Source organism: Sciurus vulgaris (assembly GCF_902686455.1).
Source record: "Sciurus vulgaris genome assembly, chromosome: 1".
In the NCBI taxonomy this organism is placed as follows: Eukaryota; Metazoa; Chordata; class Mammalia; order Rodentia; family Sciuridae; genus Sciurus; species Sciurus vulgaris.
The window spans coordinates 2,063,948-2,086,160 of NC_136461.1; the positions used below are offsets into that span (position 1 = coordinate 2,063,948).

General features: G+C 64.4%; 1 protein-coding gene across 3 annotated transcripts; it reads left to right on the forward strand.

The window, feature by feature from the left end:
- Positions 1–552: 552 nt before the first annotated feature.
- Positions 553–20,671, forward strand: ARHGEF16 (Rho guanine nucleotide exchange factor 16). Of its 3 annotated transcripts, none has more exons than XM_079149061.1 (15): positions 553–686; positions 7,531–8,121; positions 10,281–10,326; positions 11,255–11,424; positions 12,653–12,709; positions 13,095–13,255; positions 15,326–15,478; positions 15,556–15,685; positions 16,044–16,118; positions 16,397–16,489; positions 17,983–18,134; positions 18,476–18,664; positions 19,154–19,227; positions 19,680–19,781; positions 20,069–20,671. In XM_079149061.1, exons 2-15 carry the CDS (start codon positions 7,549–7,551, stop codon positions 20,206–20,208), a joined length of 2,115 nt encoding a protein of 704 aa, XP_079005187.1. In that variant the 5' UTR covers positions 553–686; positions 7,531–7,548; the 3' UTR covers positions 20,209–20,671. The 3 variants fall into 3 exon arrangements, with proteins under 3 accessions (XP_079005187.1, XP_079005185.1, XP_079005186.1); XM_079149059.1 differs by having other exon boundaries at positions 556–699; XM_079149060.1 differs by lacking the exon at positions 553–686 and adding an exon at positions 6,502–6,632.
- The last annotated feature ends 1,542 nt before the right edge of the window (positions 20,672–22,213 follow it).

The following is a 22,213-nucleotide window of genomic DNA, read 5'->3' on the forward strand; positions in this document are numbered from 1 at the left end:
TCTCCTCTGGCTGTTCCCTCCCCCTGAGGGCTTAGCTCCTGCTGGGCGCTGGGACCCAATACTGGGTCCCCACCCAATCTCCAGGGCTCTTAATGGCCCTTCCCGGGACAGGGCGGCCGGCCAGCCCCGGGAGCAGATTCCTGCACCTCGTGCTGTGGCGCTGCTGCAGGCTCTGCCCTGGACCTCGGGGCCCCGGGACGGGAAGGCCGGGCTTGCACACGCGGGCATCGGTGTTCCTGAAGGGCTGGATGCGGAAGATGCCTCACCAGCACGGAGGCCAGTGCCCGGGCGCCCCTGGCAGCCGGGCTGGGCCGAGGGCGGGGCCTTCGTGCGGCCACCAGTTCCCGCCCCAACCTCCCTCCCGGGAGGCTTCCTGGAGGAGGCGGCCGCGCAGCAGGGAGGGCGGCGCGGACGGAAGCCCGCCTCCCAGCGGGAGGGCCGGGCGCGGGCTGGCGACTCGGCGGGTCGGGAGTCCCGCGCGCGTCACTTGGGCGCAGGCCGGCCAGGTGCCTCGGCGTCGCCGCCGGCCAGCAGGTGCCCGCGCGCCCCGCCCCCGCCGAGGCCACGGCCCCGCGAGCCGCCCGCCCGCGGCCGCACAGGAAGTGGGCGGGACGGGGAGGAGCCGCGGCCGGGCGCCCGCACGCTGACCGCGCCCCCGCCGCGCGCCGCTCCTCCGCCCCGCGCAGGTGAGCCCGGCAGGTGAGTGGGGGCCGCGCCTCGGGGCGGCCGCGACCCCGCGCCCTGCCCGCCGCTCCCCGCGAGCCCCGCCCCCGGCCGCCCCGGCCCGGCCCGGACCCTACCGCTGCCCGCGCCCCGCGCCCCGGCGCCGCCGCTGCCCGACTACAAGGAAACTTGGGAGGGCGGTCGGGCCGGGCGTCAGGGTGCACGACCCGGGAGGCGGACCAGAGCTGGAAAGGGGGCGGGAGGCGGCCGGGGGCCTCCGAACCCGCTTTGCCCGATTCAGAGTGACCCCAAGAATGAAGAACCCACCTCCCGTCCCCTCCCTGGCGGCCTTGGTGGCAGCCACCCAAGGGTCAGCCCTGCTTCCAACTGGGAAGGTGGGGAGGGGTTGCCTCACAAAGCCGTCTTAGCTGCCCGGCCTCCATTTCCTCCTCCGTGAAATGGGCACAGAGGTCCCTTTTGAGATTTGAGTGAGTGCAGGGGCCTGTGCCCAGCACCTGACAGGTGGGCGGGGAATCAGGGAGTGGCTGCCATGTCAGGTGTCCGGAGGCCTCTGCGTCCCACCTGGAGCCCAGGAAGGTCTCTCTTCCTTATGTCCTTGTAAACAGCCCAGGCACTACCAAGGTGGGGGTTAGGGATGCCCTAGCAGACACTCAGGGCCAGGCCTTGTGTGGGCCCTGCAGCGGTACCTGGCTGGGCCAAGCTGGAGGGTCCCAGACAGCACCCCTGTCTCTCCACCGGTCATCCCTGGTGTGGTGCCCCGTGTGTTTCCTCTGGGGTAAGATCCTTGCTGGGTGTGAATGAACTAAGGCAAGCTACTTAAGCCTGTGAGCCTCGGTTTCTCATCTGTAAAATGGGATGATAGACCCGTCCCTCGGAGGGTGGCAGCTGCAGAGGTCCTGTTCTGGGGACAAGTGCACAAGACAGTCACAGCCCTGCTCCCCTCATGTCCATAGCCTGGAGAAGAACGTGAGCAGTAGCAGGTGCTGTGGGCTGAGAGGAGGCACCCCTAGTCCTGGGGGGAGGTGGGGGGTACTGGGGACTTCCTGGAAGGAGTACAGTCTCGGTGACTTGGAGGCGTCTCCCTCGCCCGCTCCACCTGGACATCTCTGGGGGAACCTTTGCTGCCAGGGTGTGCAGGGCTGATTCCACTGGGGTCCTCCCTGGCCCACATGAGCCCCTGAGGGCAGTCCCTCTGCACCCTGGTGATGAACCGAGGCACCCAGGTGAAACAGCTCGTTGGGGTCCCCACGGCTTGCCCATGGAGGCCCCAGACCTTCTGCCCTGAGGACAGCAGCCTGCCTGTGTTGGGAGGGGGCCCGGCCGCTCCGTCTGGGGTTTTGGTTTCAGTTTCTGTCGACTTAGCTTGGCTCCTGTGCTCAGGTGACCATCCATCTGCAGCAGTGAGGACGAATCCGGAATCCCTGCTCACCAGGTTCCAGGTTCAGAGAGCCATCTAGGTCAGAGTGGGGCCTGGCTCCTTGCCTAGCTCTCGCTGACCCAGGCAGCTCATGTTCTCTCCGCACCTGGTCCTTCACCTGCCCAAGGGAAGAGACCCACCTTCCAGAAGTTTAGGAGGGGCTGGACCGAGTGGGTGAGAGGGCCACCAGAGTCACCATCTGGGTAGCTGTTTTATAGCTGGTGACTGGGGCAGCAGGGGACCAGTCAGGGTCAGGCTGTGCTCCATCCTGTTCCTCTGGGGATCTCTAGGGTACCAGCCAAGTCTGGTACAGGGCCTAGGTTTATGGATGTGTGGAGTTAAAGATGGGAGCCACAGAGTGGCAGCTGGGTGCTGTGGGCTGAACCAGGCTGTGTGCAAAGCTGGGCACACAGGGTGGGCTTCCCCACCCCACCAGAAATGTGACCCTCTAAGTCACCATGAGGGCTGTCTCCACCTCAGTGCCTGTTCCAGCTGGTTGTGGGGCTGCCCCGGGCACTGCAGATGCTAACAGCATCCCTGCCTCAGCCCACAGGACTCGTGACCACCTGCAGTGTCTCCAGGCATTGCCAAGCCTCCCCTGGTGGGCAGAGCTGCCCCCCATTGGCCCCAAGCCCCTGGCCACTCTGCAAATGGAACTCTTTGCTGTGTGCTGTGGTTTACCAAGCCAAATCCTGTCCCTAAATTATGTGGGACTCCAAGTCCCAAGCTTGGCCAGGCAGAATTACCCAAGTACAAGGGCATCATTGTGGGCTGATCAGGGTTGGATTGACAGATGCTAGAGAGGCCCCGCCCTGTCAAATAGGGTGGGGGCAACTGGACTGAGAGGCTAGGATAGAAGGAACAGAGGTTTTAGTGTCACACATTCACCCATCAATTCCAGGATTGAGCCCCACTGTTTGTGAGGGTGTGAACAGGAGGTTGTTCCTGCCCCCCAAGGGCTCACAGACTTGTAGGCAATCAGGGACAAGCAGCCTGAAGCTTTTGCCACAATGTGTCTTTGTAAGAGCTTCCCTGGGGGCTCCCTGCTCAGAGAATCCTGGCTGCCTTTGCTGGGGAGCAGATCTGCCTCTGTCACCCTTGTGGCCTCTGGGAAATATGTTTTGCAGACTGTGTGGCCAGCTTCTGCTCGGAAGGCAGCTGAAAGGAGGGTCTGAGCTCTTGGCTCCTGAGATGGCCATCCTGGAGGAGACTGCTGGATGCAGACATGGGATAGGACGGGGTGCCAGAGAGCACTGCAGATCATGTGCTCTCCGGTGTGTGCACTGAACACATTACCTCCCGCTAGCCTGATGCCTCTTCCCTAAAAAGAAGCAGAAGCTGATGCAGATGTTTGAGGAGAGCCTTGAGCGTGAGAGTCAGACAACCAGGGACTGAGACACAGGAGGAGAGCATGTGTACAGGAACTGAGCTCCAACCGCCAGCCAACAGAAGAAAATCTGTTCCAAAGAACAAGTGGTCCTGTCCTCTAATAGAAAACATTGTATCCATAAAACAAGAACAGGCTGCTGTGAATAAAGAGTAATGAGAAGGCAATAGACAAATCTCTGGAGGACATGAAAACGACATGGAAGATTAAGTAGGGGGATTCTCCCTAAAGGAGAACAAAGAGACGAAAAAAGTGAAAGACCAAAAAAAGGGGAGAAAATATCAGAGGTTTCAGTACTTTTTAATGGGTATACCTAAGTCAGCATGTGGCCAGCCCTGCCCTGCTAACCTTCAGGGAGGGATCCTGGCAGAGGCTCAGCCCCTGAGGCCAGGGGCTGTCAGTGAGCATGTGAGGTAGACTGGGCTGGGACCCTCTTGGTGGCTGCAGGGTGTGTGGGGCTCTTCCTGGGTCCCTGAAAGAGAAAATAGAGTAGAAGAAATTATCCAAAACATAATACCAAGCCACATGCAGACCCCAGAGTAGGAGCAAGCAGATAGGAAGTTCTACCAGGTACCTAACTCAGTAAATGAATTTGGGGGTCCCAAAACCCTCCACAGGGCTAGGATCGAGAGAAGTACAGGTCACAATTTCAAAAAGAGAAATCGGAAGGGGGTTGGGATGCCTTGCCAGCGACAAAGACAAGGGAAGGAAGCGTCGTGATTCTGGAAGAAGAAGTCTCCAAGGGAGTCTGTGAGCTCACGCAGTCACCAGGTGAGGCAAAGGCAGAAAAAGACGTTTTCAGGCCATGAGAGATCTGCCCCAGCTGCTTCCTGAGGCCAGGCCTGGGCTGTGCTCTGGCACAGCATGGGAGGCAGCCTGGGGCCAAGGGTTCTGCGCACTGAGAAGTGGACAGGGGCGGCCCCGGATCTCCTGGAGGCCTGCAGAGTCCCCAGCCCAGAGGGTCTGTGGGAACCGGGAGTGGTTGCTGCTTGTGGGGGCTGTACTGTCGAGAAGCAGCAGGCCTGGACGCTGGGGCACGGGCCTGGAGGGTAGTCCTGAACAAGGCAGCTGCAGGCGGCGCCTGTGCGGGCCCACAGTGGTGGCCCCTGGGCAGTAGTGCAGTAGCCTCTGGGCAGACAGGCTCTGGAGGCGTGGCCTATGCCTCTGACATAGCTGAAACCAGAATGCAAACTGCCAGGTGGTGCCCGCGGCAGCCCCTGCCCCGAGCGCTCCTGCCGCAGGGACCGCTGCCCTCACCCCTTGGGGACACTGCTGTCCTTTCAGCCCTGGGTCCCAGGCAGGCAGTGCCCCAGGCCTCTGGGCGCGGCTGCCTTGCTGGGAACGGAGGTTACGGCCAGCAGGGCCTCACCGGACGGGTTCCTGCCTGGGCACCTTCTGGACCTGGAGTGGACTTTACCCTCTGTTGGGAGAGGCTGCCACTTGTCAGGGACTGTGTCACCCACTAGCAGCCGCCCTGCCTGCCAGAGCTGGGCACTGGCTCAGGAAGCCGGCGGACACTTGTGTGCCCTGTGGTGCTGCCCCTCTGTGGCCGTGTGGAGTGCCCCGGGGTGAATGGAGCACACAGGGCGTCAGCGCCCAGCCACAGACCGCGGGGCTGATGGCAGTCTGAATAAATGGACTTTCCTCCCGGCCTGGGTGCGTCGCAGCAAGTTAACGTGGGGTGTGATGCTGGCGGCACAGCCCTGCCCAGCTCTGCCCAGCTCTGCCGCGCGTCACGCATCAGGGCCGGTCACAGCTCTGGGGGAGGCCTGCTGCTGCTGTCCCAGCTGGGCGGTCAGACGCTCTGAGGAATGTGCCCTCCCTCGGGGGCAGCCGGGGCTCCCAGGCCACCCTCCCCTCCCTGGGGCCCAGAGGTGGCAGCACTGCCTTCCTGGGTGGCTCAAGCAGAGCACTTGTGCCTTGGGAGAAGCCTGCTGGCTTCTAAGGGGACAGCCAGCTTCCTGGTGTCCTGCAGTCGCTCTGACAGCACTGACCTACGTCAGCCTGTGGCCAGCTCTGCCCCACTGCCCTTCAGGAAGGGATCCTGGCCAAGGCTTAGCCCCCAGGGTGGGGCAGACAGTGCGTGTGCAGGGTGGGCTGGGGCTGGGACCCGCCCGGTGACTCTCGGGCCAGTGGCGGTCTTCCTAGGGCCCAGGGAGCCCACCCCAGCCCCGCACCTCTGGCTGTGAGCTCCCTCGGGAAGGAGAGCTGCTGCTGGACCCCAAGGGCAGCATGGGGATGGCAGGGGACCTTGTGGCCCAGCTCTGAGCCCAGAGCCTACCCCTATGGCATGTGGCCGAGCCTCGTCTTCCTGTCCGCCGCCAGGCTGCTGTCCTGGGCGGCTCTGGGAATGGATCTTAGCACACTCGAGGTTCTGGGCGAGCGAAGTCCCCTTGGCGGCAGCTTCCTTGTTTTTTATAAAAATTAAAGGGGCGCTGATTAGAGCTGCAACTTCTCCTGTCACACGTGGGCGCTCAGGCCTCGTGTGGCCTCCTGCCGTTGGTGCGGCGTGGAGGGTGAGTGTCCTGGGCCCAAGGCAGTCCCCGTCACACTGGAGTGGCCTCGCGGCTGCAGGGCCCCATTTTGAACAGGACCCGCCCCAGCTGGTGGACGCCTCACGGTGCCACACCTGGGGACACCCCTGCTGTGCCCGTGGTGCGGATGGAGCTGAGGCAGAGGCCGTGCCCTTGTTCCTGAGGACATGGGGTTTCCAGGCCTCTGCAGGGCAGCCGGAAGCGCGTGTACCCTGTGCAGGGAGGGCACGGTCAGGGCCCCGGGGCTGGTGCCATGAGGCCTGCAGATGCCAGGCCTGCCCAGGAGTGAGGGGCCCACCTGGCTACATGGGCGCGACCCTCAGGTGAGCCTCGCACCGTGCATCCACACGGGCCTTCCTCCTTCCCAGCTTCTCTTGGGTCTGTCAGGACACTGCCCATCTTGGCCACGGGTCTCAGGCCACCAGGGCTCCTCCTGGACATGCTTGTGGTCACTGTGTCCAGGCTCTGCGTCTCTGCCTGGGAGAGGAAAGTGTGTCTTCTAACTGCGTCTCTCCTCGCTGGCCAAAGCTGGTCTTGGGACTCATTCCCAAGGGGGCAGGAAGGGTGACCCTGCCTCACGCCGAGGAGGGACCAGCGCCGTGGCCGGCAGGTCAGTGACCAGAGAGGACGAAGGCATGGAGAGGGGCTCAGGTATGTGGACTGTCAGGAGGCACAGGCCAGAGTGCCCCAGGGCACACCCGAGGGCTCCTGGCCTACGTCAGGCAGGGTGAGGCCCGGGGCTCTGCCCTGCTCCCTCTTCCTACTCAGACCTGGCGCCTCCTGAGCTGGGATTGCCCACCCCCTCCGCTGTCAGGAATGTGGGAGGGCAGAGCCCGTGGCCCGCGTGTGGACAGGGCTCCTGGACAGCCAGCCGAGGCTGCACAATGAGAGGCAGGGTCACACAGGCCTGGGCCCAGGTCCCCGTTCTGCTGCAGCCAGTGCTGTGTCCCCAGCAGGTCCCGGGAGCCTTGAGCAAGGAGGGACCATGGTCACTGCCACGCGGCCTCAGGAAGGCTCCCAGGATGAACAGTCCCCACGTTCACCGTGTGGATGTGGCTCTGGGAGACCCAATGGCCATGCCACCAGGTGTGCCGAGCATAGTGAGGCCTGAGCTGGGTTCCAGTCCTGATCTGCAGGTCCCAGAGCCCATGCACCCAAACTGTGACAGCTCAAGGCTTGGATTTGCTGCCGTCGGGGGAAGCAGGGGGAGTCCAGGGTCCACCTCAACCATGGAGCCTGGCCCGGCCTCCTTCCTCAGATGAGCCCCTGAGCAGGAGCAGGTGTGAGGCTGTCCCCACCCTCCCTGCAGGCCCCTGGGAGAGTTCGGTGACTGGGCCTGGCCGGTGACCTGCCCTGCTCTGCCCTGGCCTGCATCACTGTCCCCCGCACCCCTGCTGCCTCCGGAGCTGCTCCAGGGCTCTGGCACACTGGGCAGATGTCGGGTGCACGAGGCTGCCCCCCACGGGGGCGTGGGGAAGCCCTGGTGACCCTTCTCTGCCTCCACCCAGGACCTGCGGCCACCCAGCATGTCCCAGCGGCACTCAGACGGCTCCTTGGAGGAGAAGCTACTGGAACACCGCTTCCACTCGGAGCTGCAGCTGGACGCCAATGGCAACCCCGCCTCCAGGCTCCCCATAGTCCGGGGCTCCCTGAGGTCCAGGGCTAATGCCGCCTTCGAGCCTGAGGCCTCAACACCCCCAGGGGCCAAGGAGCCCCAGAGCATCGTCCTGAGCACACAGAGCCCTGCAGCCCTCAAGATGGGCACCCAGCAGATGATTCCCAGGAACCTGGCTGTGGCCAGCAAGGCCAAGACCCCGGCCCGTCACCAAAGCTTCGGGGCAGCTGTACTCAGCAAGGAGGCCTCCCGGAGGGATCCCCAGCTCTTCTCGGCCCCCAGCTTCTCCTTGGATGACATGGACGTGGACACAGGCCCTGGGGCACTGCTCAAGCGAAACCTGCGAAACCGATCCTACCGGGCGGCCATGCAGGGCCCGGAGATGCCCCGCGGCAAGGGGGGGCCCCTGCCGCTCAGCCCCAAGCTCCAGGCTCTGTCTGAGGAGTCCAGCCAGCCTCCTGCCCGGTGCCCAGCCAAAAATAAGGTAGGGGACTGCCCCCTGGGTGGTAGGCATGGGCGGTACCCTCAGGGCTCAGGAGCCCGCAGGCAGGAAGGTGGCCTGACCCTCTCGGTCTCCCTCGTCTGCATCTATACCTGTGTCACCGATCTGCCGTTTCGTGACCCCCCGAGTTCATTGAGCGGGGCCCACGGCCAGGCCCTCCGTGTGAGTGTCCTGTCCTATCAGGCAGCGGAGGCTCCAGAAGCTGGGAGTTTTGCCAGGTCTCAGGCTGCAGCATCCCTACTCCCACCCCAGTGGACAGGAGAGGCCCAGGAGGGACCCGCCTGCTCGGCTGATGGCTTTGCAGCAGTGACCCTCCTGGCTCAGGCTGCCTGAGAGGCCCCAACAGCCTCAGAAGGGCCGGTGGGCAGGCGCCCAGCTGCCTGCAGCGTGGGAGAAGCCCGACCACTGCTGAGTGCCCGCCCCACCTGCCTCTGTGGCCCTGGGGCCGGGCTGGCAGTGCTCGCTTCCCTGGGTGGTGGTATGGCCGGGCTGCTCAGGTCACTGCAGCCAGGAGGACAGAGGCACCCGATGGGGCTTCTGGACCCATATCCCTTGCCCCTGTGTCATAGTCCCCCCATGGCTGGAGGACCAGGCCTTTGTTGCAGGTAGCCACAGAGCAGGAGGCATGTTCTGGGAGAGCTGCCCCTGGCCAGGACCTGGCTCCGAGGGCCTCCAGAGCCCACAGCCGGCTGCTTGGTCTGCTCACCCAGTGGGCAGGGTCCGCCAGGGGCTTCTCTTTTTCTGAGTCTTGCCGACTCAGGACCCTTCCCTCTGTGGGACAGAGGTGTCTGCCTGTTCTGGGTGCTTTGCGTGAACTTGTCCAGAAGCGGACCCAGGCTTGGGGACAGACAGACCTTTTTGAACGTCCTGGGGCGGGGCTCTGCGGCTGTGTGGCCCCGAGCAAGTAGAACAAGTTCCTGGGCCTCGGCACCCACGTGTCAGTGAGAGGACAGCCCTCCCTCTGTGGCATGCTCCAGAGAGCAGCCTGCGCCTGGGTGCCAGGAGCAGGCTCAGTGTCCCTGGGAAGGGCACGTTCACTCAGGGGCATCTGCTCCCAGCTGCCTCCTGCATCCAGGCTCCTGCCTGGACCCTGAGCTGCAGCCCCAGAAGCAAAGACCGCCTGTCAGAGCAGTGGCCCCCAGCACACAGCACAGCCCACTGGGGGCCGATGGTGACTGAGTCAGGTCCTCGTGCTCCTTCACGGCCACCCCTGCTGTGCCTCCAGGATGCCCAGGCCCTGCGGGGCCTCTGCGTGGGTTGCTCTACCCAGGGGCCAGAATGGGGCCCTCCACACGGTGCCACCAGGCCCCGTCTCCAGGGCTGCTTCACCTGCCCTCTGTGGCCCCACACCCAGACTCACTTCCTGAGGACCCCTCACCGCTGGGGCTCCCAGCTGGGCCACAGGCACAGCCCCTCCTTGCAGTTCCCTGGGCAGAGGAGGTGCAGTGTGGCCCTAAGGACTGGTAGGGGCTGTGGGGCCCAGGAGGACAGAAGGAGGGACTGGAGAGGCCGGGTGGGGAGGGAGCAGGCCAGGAGTGGCTGGAGCACCCCACCCTGGCCCGTAAGGGGAATTTTCAGGCCCCAACCGGTTCTGAGAGCCCAGAAACCAGCTGTTGTTCCTGGAACCAGCGCACCAGCCAAACTCTGTGTCCCAGCCAGAAGTGTGGGCTCTGAGTGGGCAGAGGGCAGTACTCCCTAAGAGCCCCGTCCCCCAGCCACCTCTGCCATCCCCACTGTGGCTTCTGGGGCCCCGGCAATTCCAGTCCTTACTCTTCCTGCCACACCAGATCCTCATCTCCAAGGCCTGGGGATGAGGCAGCTCCCACCCTGCCGCCCCTGCTCTGCCCTCTGCCAGGCACGCCTGCCCACCTCGACTTCCCCCCAAACCTCCCTGGACTCCAGCATCCCCACCCCACTCTCCCTAGCAGGGACTAGCTCAGCTCTTCTTCCATACAGTCCTCCTGGACCGGGCCAGCCTCAGTCCCCTGCCTCACCTGCCCTGGGCCTTCCTGCCTGTCTAGGCCTCTGCTTGGTTGCTTGGCCTTCAGTCTTGCCCTGAGTCTGGGTCCCCGAGCAGAATCAGCGTAGACCCACACCTCCCTCTTCCCTGCTGACTGCTGGTGTTTCTGTCTCTGGCACAGAGGACTCTGGGACGGAAACGTGCACACAAGGGCTCCTTCAAGGACGGTAAGTGGCTCCCAGAGGCAGCGGAGGGCTGGGCTCTGCCAGCTGAAGCCAGTCTCACTGGGCTTTCCTGGGCCGGGGTTGTGGGGTGGCTATGGTTTGATGGCTCAGAGGATGTGCCAGGCCAGGGATTGAGGTCCCGGGGGCTGATCTGACTGTGCAGCTCTGGTGGACCCAGGAAGTTCTCTTAGACTCCTTTTCATGTGACCCCAGGGACAGGGAACAAACAGAGCCCCCACACTCACCCACACACCCCACCCGGCCAGATCAGAGGGCACAGACTCCTGCCCACTGTGCTCTGCCTGGAATCTTCCAGGTGGGAGGGGAGCCTGGCAGATATCAGGGCCCAGGAGGGAGGGTGATGGTGGTGTTTTGCCTGCTCTGCTGAGACAGTGAGGCCCAGCAAAGATGGGGCTCAGGCCCCAGACCCAGCCTCTGCTCAAAGTTCCACGGCTCAGTGCCCCACCAGGAATTTCGCAGCCCCTGGAAGCTTTGTGGATGGATGGCCACAGCCTGAGAGCAAGGACCTGGGCCTCCTGTGTGATCACCTCTCAGGAGAGATTGTCCCCAGGAGAGTAGCAGCAGCACCCGGGTCTCAAGACACGGTTGATACGCAGCCTGGCCCAGGTGGGGCTTGCAGTGTGACCTGGCCCTAGGAACAGCACCTCAAGCCCAGCCTGCCCACCCCTGGGCACGCATAGCTGACCCCGGCAGGGCTCTGATTTGTCTGCTGCCCCTGGCCTGGAGGTGCCACATTCTGCACTAGGCTGCCACCTGCCTCCTCGCTGGCCACACTCAGCACGGGAGCCAGAGGGAAGCCTGTCCCAGGGCCTGCACTACCTGATGCTCTCAAGGGAACTGGAGGGCCCCTGGGAGGGCTCGGCCTGCTCCAAGCCCCCAGGTATGGGGGTAACTCTGCTCCCCTCTCCAGACCCCGGGTTCTACCAGGAGATCCGGGAGCGGGGCCTGAACACCAGCCACGAGTCTGACGATGACCTGCTGGATGAACCCTCCAGTCCTGAGGGAGCACAGAAGGTGGATGCCACCATTGTAGTAAAGAGTTACCGGCCTGCCCAGGTCACCTGGAGCCAGCTCCCAGAGGTAGGGCAGGGTAGGCTGAGGCTGGCAGGGTGGCTGCAGCAGGTCCCAGGGCTCTTTCCTGTCCAGCTGTGATGGCCAGGTCCTCACAGGCATTTGGAGCTGCTTCCCAAAAGCCCCTGCCAATGCCAGGCCTGCCTGGGCTGTCCTTTCCATGAGGGGCACCTTGAGGGTGGTCCCTGGGGAGGAAAGCCCTGGGGACACGTGAGCTTGTCTTGTCGCTGTGCGTGTGACGGGCATCCCTGCTTAGGCTGACTTGCGGGGCACTGTGGGTGCAGGGCCCCCTTCCAGACCCTCCTGCCGGGTGAGCGCGGCAGGGGCTGGGTAAGAAGGCGGCAGAGAGGGGCTGCAGGGCCAGGCCACCCCTCTCTGCCCACGTGACGTCCCTGCCCTACTGGGCTGTGGGCTCACTGGAGAGCAGGGCTGGGAAGTGATGCTGGTGCACGAGGGTCAGGGGCACCACTGGTGCTGGACAGGCTTGAGGGCCCTGGGCACGATGGGCAGTGGGTGGGTGGGCCTGGCTTCCCTTCATCTCAGCACAGTGGGACTCTGTCTGCCACCCCTGTGGCAGGGACTCTCCATGCGCTGCCTGCCGAGGGAACCCCAGGGAGGGCCCAGCACAGGGCGAGGCAGACGGAAACGTCCAGGAGTGCACGTTTACTCCCCTGTGGGGTGGAGCATGAGCACCCTCCCGCCACACTGCGGGCATCCAGACCCAGGCTTGGGAGGAGGTGGCGTGGGGCCCTGGCGCTGCGATGGCCTCTGCCAGCCCCGTGGGTGGAGCGCATGCAGAGGCGGCACCCCAGGCAGGGTGGCAGGCTGGCCTGTCCTGGCACGCTTGCAGGGACAGGGTGTGCCGTGACTTGAGGGAACCACACTCCAGCCGAGACAGCCGCCAGCCATGGCCCTGAGGGCGGAGCGCCCCTGCAGTGCCACCGCTGTGGCCCCGTGTCACCCGCCTGCCTGTCCTGCCCCCGCGCTGCCCCTCCACAGGGGCCTGCACTCTCCCCAGCTTGCCCGCTTGACCTATCCCTCTGGTCACCTGGTTGCTCGGGGCTGCCCCAAGGCACACAGGAGGCTGTAGGTGTCTTGATGGGGCAACTGTCCAGGCCCCCACCCGCTCTGGACTGCTCTGAGCCCACATTGGCTGTGGTCCAGGGTAGGACAGAAAGGGGGACTTTGGCTCCAACTTGCAGGATGCACAGCCCCTCCCCATGCCTGTGCCCCTCAGGTGGTGGAGTCGGGCCTGCTGGACAGGCTGTCCACGGAGGAGCGCAAGAGGCAGGAGGTAAGGCCACAGGCAAGGGTTGCTAAGCAGAGGGTGCTGCCCAGCCACGCGTGGCCACACAACACCCTGGGGGAGAGCCACGGGGATGTCCCCCCCACCCACAGGCCACCTCCCAGGCCAGGCACGGTCAGTCCCTTGGGTCACCTCATGCATCCTCAGGTGGTATCCGGGGGCTATCCTGTCCCCTTCTTGGATAAGGACAGGGGCCCTTGCCTGTTCTCCTGCAGCTCACAAGTAGCCCAAAGGCAGACCTAGGGAGGTCACTCACAACTCGGGAAGGCCATTCGGACGGCCACACCCATGGTGCCAGCCAGGGCCCCGCCCGCCTGTCCAGCCTTGGTGGCACCCTGCTCTGGGCGGCAGCTGACCGTGGGTCTCACTGCAGGCCATCTTCGAGATCCTCACGTCCGAGTTCTCCTACCTGCACAGCCTGGGTATCCTGGTGGCAGAGTTCCTGCAGTCCCCGGAGCTGCGGGCCACCATGACCCAGACAGAGCACCACCACCTCTTCTCCAACATCCTGGACGTCCAGGGCGCCAGTCAGAAGTGAGTCCCGCTCACCCTCCCCACACGGCCTCTGGGCCTGCGTCCCCCTGGGTCCCCGGGCAGGGCACCTTGCCCTAGCTGGTCACCACTGGGATGCTCTCTGCAGGCTATTTAAACCTGGCCTGCATTCTGTGTGTGGGACAGTTTTGGGACAGCTGCTCTCTGGGATGGAGGATGACAACCTCCGTGGGCCCTTGAGGCCACCGAGAGCTGACCGTGAGGACAGGTTGAGCACCAGGATGGTGGGCGTCCTAGACTTTCTCAACAGGTGGAGCACCCAGGTACACAGCCTGGGTCCACGGGGTGGCCGCCCCCACCCCAGCGCTGGGCATGGAAGGTGTCATGGGCGCGGGTGCCAGGGGCCTACCCAACACAGCAGCAGTGCCCACGGTGCTCACCAGCCAGGGCAGCCTCGAGTTGCAGCCCCAGGTCGGGTTCTGCCCAGAAGTGTCTGGTGGCCGTGCTGGGCTCTGGTTGCAGGGCCCGCATGGGGAGGGCCGGCCACGCAGGCACAGGTCCATGAGGCCTGCGTGCCTGCCTGCATCCAGTCCCTCAGACTCTGTCCCCCTGGCCATGGTGCCCCAGGAGACCCTGGGCCTCCTGCTCCTTGCCCCTCAGTCTGGTGGACCTGACCGGCCTGGTGCCTGCTGGGCCTGTGTGGGCTGGATGAGATGGTCAGGTTATGTGGTTCCAGCTGGGCCCTTGGAAAATGGCTGCTGACTCCTTCAAGTCAGAATTAACCCAACCCTTATGAGCCCCACGCAGTCTGCTGCCTGTGGGTACCCTCCCCCAACAAGAAGCTTCAGGGCTGCGGGGGTCAGAGCACAGGGGACTGTCCTGTCCCTGGAGAGGGGCTTCCTGTAGAGTGTCAGTGACTGCTTTGGGAACCAGCCCTGACTTGGCGGGGGGGAGGGAAGGTTGGGTGGCAGCTGCCCCTCCCCAGTACTGACCCCACCCCCACGCAGACTCCTGTCCCCCAGTGCAGTCCCCCTCTGTGTTGAGCGGTGTTGTATTTACTTCTGGTCTCTGGAGGGCTTCGGACTGGCCGCTGCTGGGATGGGACTCCCTGGCCACCTCCCCCAGCCACTCACTGTAGCCTCTCCTGGGAATCGGCACTCATTGGGGTCACTGTCTCATGGCCGTCTCTCCCAGACTTCTCTGAAACCTTGGACTCAGCATCCCAGCCTAGTGGACGTGTTCACCACCCACTCATCCAGGCTATCTACTCCTGACCCATTGTCCTGTCTGCCCGGCTTCCCATGGCGAGGGGCTCCTCATGGTTCCTGCCCAGAGGAAGGGAGGCCCCTGTGTGAATGGAGGGTCTGGCTGGCCCATATTCAACCCAGGAAGGGGCTCCTCGGGAACGGAGGTCTGGTATGGGAGGACGCCCCACCTCCTTGGCCAGGGCGGGGAGAAGTGGACCGGCTCAGGGTCTGGCTCTGTGAGCATCTGAAGGGTGGACTAGAGGCCCACACACCAGGCAGCCGTCACAGATCCAGCAGAACCGGGTGGGCCATGGGCCAGCTGGTGGCAGATTAGCTCACCTGTCATGGCCCTGGGCCAGAGTCTACCTCCTGGAGGTCTGGGCCTGGGGGTCACCTCCAAGGAGTCTTTCAGGAGGCTGGGCTTGCCCCCTGCTCTGGCCTAGCTGCCCACTCAGAACAGGATGCGGCTCCTTACAGATGGATGGACTTGGAAGCCTCATGTGCCCAGCCCCCAAGCAGCCTCCAGCCAAGTTAGGGAGCTTGGCTGGCCAGGGCCTACCTTGTCCCTCCAGGCTCCAGGGCAGCCCCTCTGTGTGCCGAGGGGCTAGGCGCGGTGCCTCTGTCCCAGAGCTGGTTCCCAGGGCAGGCCCAGGGCCATGCACTAGGGAGGCCTGCGAGGAGCTAGTGTGGCTCCCAGCCGCGCTGCCGGGCACCCTGCTTTCTCCCACCCCAGGCCCCGTCAGGCTTGGCATCCAGCCTGCTGAGCAGCATGCGTGTGCACACCTGTGTGGGTGTGCACGTCTGTGTTCCTGTGCGCACCTGGCAGCCGATCCCCCAGACGCCCTTCACCCTGCCTCCCTTGAAGGTTCTTCGAGGCCCTGGAGCAGCGGCACAAGGCGCAGGTGTGCGTGGAGGACATCAGTGACATCCTGGAAGAGCACGCCGAGCGGCACTTCCACCCCTACGTGGCCTACTGCTCCAACGAGGTCTACCAGCAGCGCACCCTGCAGAGGCTGACGTGAGTGGCCGCCGACACCACACAGACCGCCAGGCTCCCGCCAGCAGCTGGAGGGACCACTGTGTCTTCTGTTGCAGAAGCAGCAACACCGCCTTCCGCGAGGTCCTGCGGGAGATCGAGAAGCAGCCGGCCTGCGGGGGCCTGCCCATGATCTCCTTCCTCATCCTCCCCATGCAGCGGGTGACCCGGCTGCCGCTCCTGACGGACGTGAGTGTGTGATTGCCACCACCAATGGAGCGCCCGCGTGCACCAGCGAGCACACCCCGCAATACCCAGCTGAGCCCACGGCTGCTCGGGGAGGCTCAGAGGTGGCCTCAAGTGGCATAGAAACAGGGCTGCCGGCCTCCAGGGGCCGCTCCCCAGGCTAAGGGGAGGTGGCTTGGGTGGGGTTCCAGCTTCCATTCTCATCAGCCTGGCTTGGCTGAGCCCCAGGGGCTGTGTCCATCCACAGGGACCCTCTGGGGCCCTTGACCCCCCTGCAGCCCACCTAGAATGAAATGGGGGAGCCCCCTCCTGCAGGCCTCCCAGAAGGGCCTCAGCACCTCACACCTGGTATGTTCCTCAGACACTCTGCCTCAAGACCCAAGGCCACCCTGAAAGGTACAAGGCGGCCAGCCGTGCACTGAAGGCCATCAGCAAGGTGAGGGGGCCGGGCAGGGAGGTGTGCACTGCCCAGCTCTGCCCCCCCCCCACCTGGTGGCACAGACCCTGGGCAGGGAGGGTGCGGGTCATCCATCCCGAGCTTTCCATGGTCTTGATGGAGAAACCAAGGCCTGGAGCTGTGGGACTCAGCAAGGCCACAGGACGAACCAGGCCCACCCGCACCACCAGAAGGGGAGGGCTGGCATCAAGAGCCGCAGAGCCAGGCGTGGTGGGCAGCACCTGCCCCGCCTGTTCACGACCTGCCCACGCCTGCAGCTGGTGAGGAAGTGCAACGAGGGGGCCCACACCATGGAGCGCACGGAGCAGATGTACACGCTGCACACGCAGCTGGACTTCGGCAAGGTCAAGGTGGGTGCTGGGCTGGCCCAGGCCCCTGGCCCCTGCCCACCCCACCCCTCTCCCCGCTGTCTCCGTCTCAGTCAGGGCTCCCACCTTGGGGCCTGAGCTGGCGAGAAGCCTTGGGGCGCCTGCTGAAGAGGCCTGGGGCCAGAGCGGGCCCCTTACGGCCCCCTCAGCTCAGGACCCCTGCCCAGGCAGAGTGGAAATGGGCCTCTCTGGCCTGTGCACACAGGGGCAGGCTCCAGCCCCAGGGGACTAACGCAAGCAGCAGGCAACAGGCCTGGCCTCCGGCTTATCCTGGGCCAGAGAGGGCCTCACTGAGGACCAAGGGGCAGGGGTGACCTGAGGCCAGCCCAGATCTGTGTCCCACGGGAATTACACTCCGGGAAAGGGACAGATATTCCATCCTGGACCTGGGCAACCCTCAGTGCCCTCCCCGCAGGCAGGGCTCAGACCTTAGCCTCCACTGAGCACCCCTAAGCACCCACAGCCTCAGCAGCCATCCCCCAAAGTGGACCTGTGTGGGTCTTCAGTCCTGGTGTCCAGTCCACCTTGTCCATTCAGAGGTATCCTGGCTTGGGTGACAAGTCACGGGCCACCCAGGTCAGGGTCATTCAGTGGAGCCTCAGAGGTCATGCCCAGGGCAGGAGGCTCCTGGGGTGGTTGGGGTGGGCCTCGAGGAGGAGGTGTTGGGCAAGGGCCACCCACTGCTGCCCCCGTGCCCTTCCTGTGCTCAGCTCCGAGTCCTCTCACGTTTCGGGCACGGCACCCCCAGCCTCAGCAAGGGCCTGGTCACAGGCCTAGCTGACCCTGGGTGGGGCTCTCATCCCCACCCGGTCTGGTCTAGGCTTGGTGGGGGCAGGCTGTCCAGGTAGGGGCCAGCATGGCAAAGGCCCAAAGGAAGAGGTGCTGGGCTTCTGTGGGTGTCCACAGGTGGGAGGAGCTGGGGCTTCTGTGGGTGTCCAGCAGGAGACCATTTGGGCAGGAGGTGGGAGTGGCCTGGACTGCCAGCCCAGGAGCAGGGCCCAGCCAGCAGAGCGCCATCTCCTGCCCTCTTTTGTTTGGATCCTTTGGTGCCCATCCCCCTTCACCCAACGAGGCCCCGGCCCCAGGGTTGGAGGGAGCTGTTCCAATCAGGGTCAGGACAGGCCCCAGGTGCTAGCATGTGGCCCGACCAGGCCTCATTCCCAGGGGGCACAGAATCTGCATCAATGCCCAGTGCCATTCCCTGGGCTGGGCTCTGTCCCCAGCTCAGGTGGAACACTGGGCAGTGCCAAGTGAGCCTGTGGGCCTGACTGGAGGCTGCCCAGGACTGTCCCAGGCTGCAGGCAGGGTCAGGGCCCAGGCCCAGGACAGCACCTTTATCCCAGGCCCAGATACATCTTGCCCTGTGGGGGCCGGCCAGCTGGTCAGCCAGTTTTCAGACAGGGATTGCCCCTCATCCCACACCGCCCGTCTTGTCCCCCCAAAGGGTCCTGTTCATCTGTCCTCTCTGTCCCCAGTCCCTCCCCCTGATCTCTGCCTCCCGCTGGCTGCTGAAGCGTGGGGAGCTTTTCCTACTGGAGGAAACTGGGCTTTTCAGGAAAATCGCCAGCCGGCCAACGTGCTACCTATTCCTGTTCAGTGATGTCCTGGTCGTCACCAAGAAGAGGAGGTGGGTCTGGCCAGGAGCCTGGGGTCTAGGGAATGGGCAGGGTGAGAGGACCAAGAAGAGTTGGACGTGGGGAGTGCGCGGGGCCAGGAGGGACAGGGAACAGCCCTGTGTCCTGGTCTCTAGACTTAGCACTTCTTGCCACGTGACACAGAGTGGCCACTGGCTCCTGCCCGTGGGTAGGGCTTCTTCCTGCCAGCCTGGGCGGCAGACCAGGCCATGGGGAGGACTCCAAAGCTGCGGCCTCTCACTGTGGGCTCGGGAGGGAGGCGGCTCTCAGGAGTGTCTGTGGGCAGCCTGGCCTCAACTCTAGTAGGGAGCCCTCTGACACCTGTGTCCCACAGCGAGGACAGCTACGTGGTCCAGGATTATGCCCAGCTGGACCACATCCAGGTCAGGAAGCTGGAGCCCTCGGAGCCCTCTCTCCCGGGAGGCGGCAACCGCAGCTCCTCCGTGCCACACCCCTTCCAGGTGACCCTGCTGCGTAACAGTGAGGGGCGCCAGGAGCAGATCCTGCTGTCCTCAGACTCCGCGTAAGATGGGAGGGTCTCCCTGGGAAGGGGCGGCATGAGGTCCACACGCGGGCGTTTCCCCGGTGCAGAGCCCTGAACAAAACGCACAGCCCGCCACACGGTGCTTGCGATCCCAGGAGGGCGCGTCAGCAGATGGCGACTGAACTATCCAGTGACCAGGAGGGGTGGATACGGGAAAGCAGGCAGGGATGGGGCCTGGGTGCGGTTGGTGAGGAGTCCTCTTATTGACCAGGTGACATTTAGGTCAGAATGCCAAGGAGTGGGGTGGGAATGCTCAGTCGGGGGCACAGCCCTGCAAAGGCTGAGGCAGGAGCACCCGCCATGGAGCAGTGAGGTGGACGGCCAAAGCTGGAGCCCAGTGAGCTGGGGACAGTGGGGCAGGTCAGCACTCGGGTGGCCAACACAGAACAGGCACTGGCACCACACGGGGGCTCATGGCACCTCATAGAAGGGAGGAAGCAGGCTTCACTGACTCTCTCTGGCCCCCAGAAGTGACCGGGCCCGGTGGATCACAGCACTTACCTACAAGGAGAAGCAGTGGAGGGGCCTTACCAACAAAGGAGGTGAGCAGAGCTTGAGGAAGGAGAGGCCCATCCGGCCCGTGGTGCACACACCGCCCTGTGGCAGCATGCCCAGGTGTGTGTGTGTGCATGTTCACGCCCGTGCACGTGTGTGCGTTTGTGTGTGTACCTGAACACATAGGCCCAGCTCCATCTCCCACTCACCCCTTCAGGAGGCCTTGCCTGACCCCATAACTTGGGGAACTGAGGCCACAGAGCAGGCTGGCAGCCACCCTGGCGCTGCCCTGTCCCTCAAGGGAGAGAGCGCCTTCTGCACACGCTGGGTGCTTTGGCCTTGAAGGCGGGGTCTGTTCAGCCTCTGGAGGGCCTGTGTTGGCCCGGGGATGCTGCCCCGTCCATGTGCTGGGACTCCGGGCGGCACTATTGGTGGGAGTGGGGAGTCCTGCTTCAGCCTCGCCTGGACTCTCTGGCCACTGATGCCCGCTGCCCACCAGAGCTGCCCCAGGTGGAGGTCACCAAGGCCTACTTTGCAAAGGAGGCGGACGAGATCACCCTGCAGCAGGCCGATGTGGTCCTCGTCATGGAGAAGGAGGCTGGTGAGTGCAGGCGGGGCGGGCCTGCAAGGGCGCAGGGGCATGTGCTGTGGCCTCCTCCTCCCTCCAGGACTTGGTCAATGGGAGGACTCTGTCCCCAGGCCACAGGGTGGAAAGCAAGCTGTCACTCCGTGCCCTAGATGGGGAGGGGCCTGCTCTCCTAGGGCCCCCGCTCAGCCAGGGCCCAGAATGCACCTGCAGAATGGGACAGGCACCTCTTAGTGGGGGGCCCGGTGCCCGGTGCCCAGTGCCCAGGCCTGCCTCTTAGCACCCCGCTACGTCTGTGTCAGGGTGGCTCTATGGAGAGAGGCTCCGGGACGGAGAGACGGGCTGGTTTCCTGAGGACCTTGCCCGCTGCATCACCAGCCGTGTGGCCGTGGAGGGCAACGTGCGCAGGATGGAGCGGCTTCGGGTGGAGACCGACGTGTAGGCGGCAGCCGGTGACTGGAGAGCCAGCCCGTGGCATCTCAGCCCCAGCTAGAAAGCAGCCCTGCAGGTGCACAGTGGGATGTCCCAAGGGCCCCACGGTCCCCAGCTGGGGACACTGCCAAAGGAAGAGCACACCCTCCAAGGACAAGTCCTAGAGGCAGACTCAGGGGCCATGTGCCAGCCTGAGCCCAGCCCCTGGCCACCATGCCTCCCACCTGCTGGGCACCCACGGCCAGCCACACCCAGGCTCAGTGATAAAGGATGGCCACAGCCCTCAGTGGGGATGACTGAGGGCCACCACCCACCCACACCCTCCTGTCCCCTGGTGAGACAGAAAGGCCCTGAGTGCCCAGGGGCGCCCTGTTTTGACAGGAGGGCTGCCAGCAGGAGGTGACCTGCAGGGCCAGCAAGGATATTATGACTAAGATTTTAAATGACATTAAAGTTTTTCTTTAGAACTTCCATTTCTGCAGTGAATCTGAGTCCAGGTAAAGGTCACGTGTGTCCCTGTGGAATTCCCAGTGCTCTGGGTTGGGGCTGGCCCCTGTGCGAGGTCACCTTGTGCTCGTCCTTGGCTCTGGCCATCTGTCCCCCAGCTGGAGTGTCATGGACAAGGCCTGTGGCGAGGGCCCAGGGGTGGCGACAACAGGGCCTTGCAGGACCCGTCCTGGCTGGGGCATCTGAGGACTGGGATTCTGCAGGGAGCCCTCTGGGTGGCCCTGCGGTGAAGGTGGCCCTGGTCCTCAGGCTTCCTCAGGCCCTCTGGGAGCCCCCTGGGGACCTGCAGGTAGGCGGCTGGCCAGGCGGGACACGATCCCCGCCCCATGAGAAGCCCTTTTGGCCCCTGCATCCTGTGCTGATGTGCCTTGCCTTTCTTGGCTGGGGTGCTGCTGTTGTTGGGTGGGGGCTCCAGCACCTGCTGGGGAGCCTGCCCTGATCCTGCAGGGAGCCCCGGCTCCTGTGTGAAGATCAGGGGTACATCTGCCCAAAGTGCAAACCAGCGACAGTGACAGGGAGCCGCCCTGTACCCTGCCAGCCCTGGGGCAGCTGCGGGGGAGGGGGATGGCCTGTGGGAGGGGCCGAGTCAGGAGCTGCTGCAGCAGGATGGAGGGCCAGCTCCCCGTGGCCCTCATGCCCTCTGGCAGCTGGAAGGACTGTCCTGGACAGGGCTCTGGTGGGTGGGCGCACTGCATGAGGCAGAGGGAGGTCTTGGACAGAGGCTGGGTCTGGGGTTGACCCACTGGCGAGAGGCCCCACTGCCCCTACTTCCAGACACATGGGCATCTCAAGTCTCCATCCCACCTGAGGCGGAGCCGGGCGACTTTTGCTCTTCCCTGCAGCTGCTGTGGGACGAGGAGACAGGCATGTGCGCCTGAGAGCACCTGAGTGCACACACGCTGCGTGCCCGCACTCCTCGGGCACAGGGCCCTCACTTCACGAAAGCCCACCTGCCCCGCGGTCCTCCTGCTTGTCCTCCCCACTGACCCCCAAGCATCGGGGTCCAGCAGGGGCAGGCTGGCCTAGCACTTGGCTCCCCAGCCACAGTTCAGGAAGCAGAGCCAGGTGGGCTTCAAAGACCACGAGGCTGGGGCTCTGACCCTGGAGCTGACCTTGCTTGTCACTTGCAGCAGGTGGCTCAGCCCCTAAGCCTTTTGGTCTACAAGCGGTTAGGGCAGGGTGGCTTCATCAGCCGGTGAGGACACTAAACCAGGAGGAAGGACAGCCCAGGGCTGTGGGGGGCTGGGGAGACCTGGGTCCAGCCCAGGTCTGCTCAGGACAGCAGACCCTCCTATGGGTCAGGAAGGACAGGGCCTGGGCTGCCAGCAAGACAGGTGCAGATAGGACCCACCAGTCCCTCACGCACCTCCACGGCAGGAGGCAGCCTGAGCGCGTGTGACCCCTCGCTTGGAGAACCCTCAGGCCTCGCCCCCCGTCTGTCAGGTTCAACCCCCCATAATGGGGTCCTGTGGGGGATCCTGCCATACCCACCTGGCTGGGGAGGGGCA

What these genes read in the sequence shown, in the direction of transcription:
- ARHGEF16 (XM_079149061.1), top strand. Translation starts at nt 7,549, where the DNA reads ATGTCCCAGCGGCACTCAGACGGCTCCTTGGAGGAGAAGCTACTGGAA. An exon ending in AGGAGCGCAAGAGGCAGGAG is followed by an intron (nt 12,710 to 13,094) that starts GTAAGGCCACAG and finishes GTCTCACTGCAG; the next exon opens with GCCATCTTCGAGATCCTCAC. An exon ending in CTGCTGTCCTCAGACTCCGC is followed by an intron (nt 18,665 to 19,153) that starts GTAAGATGGGAG and finishes TCTGGCCCCCAG; the next exon opens with AAGTGACCGGGCCCGGTGGA.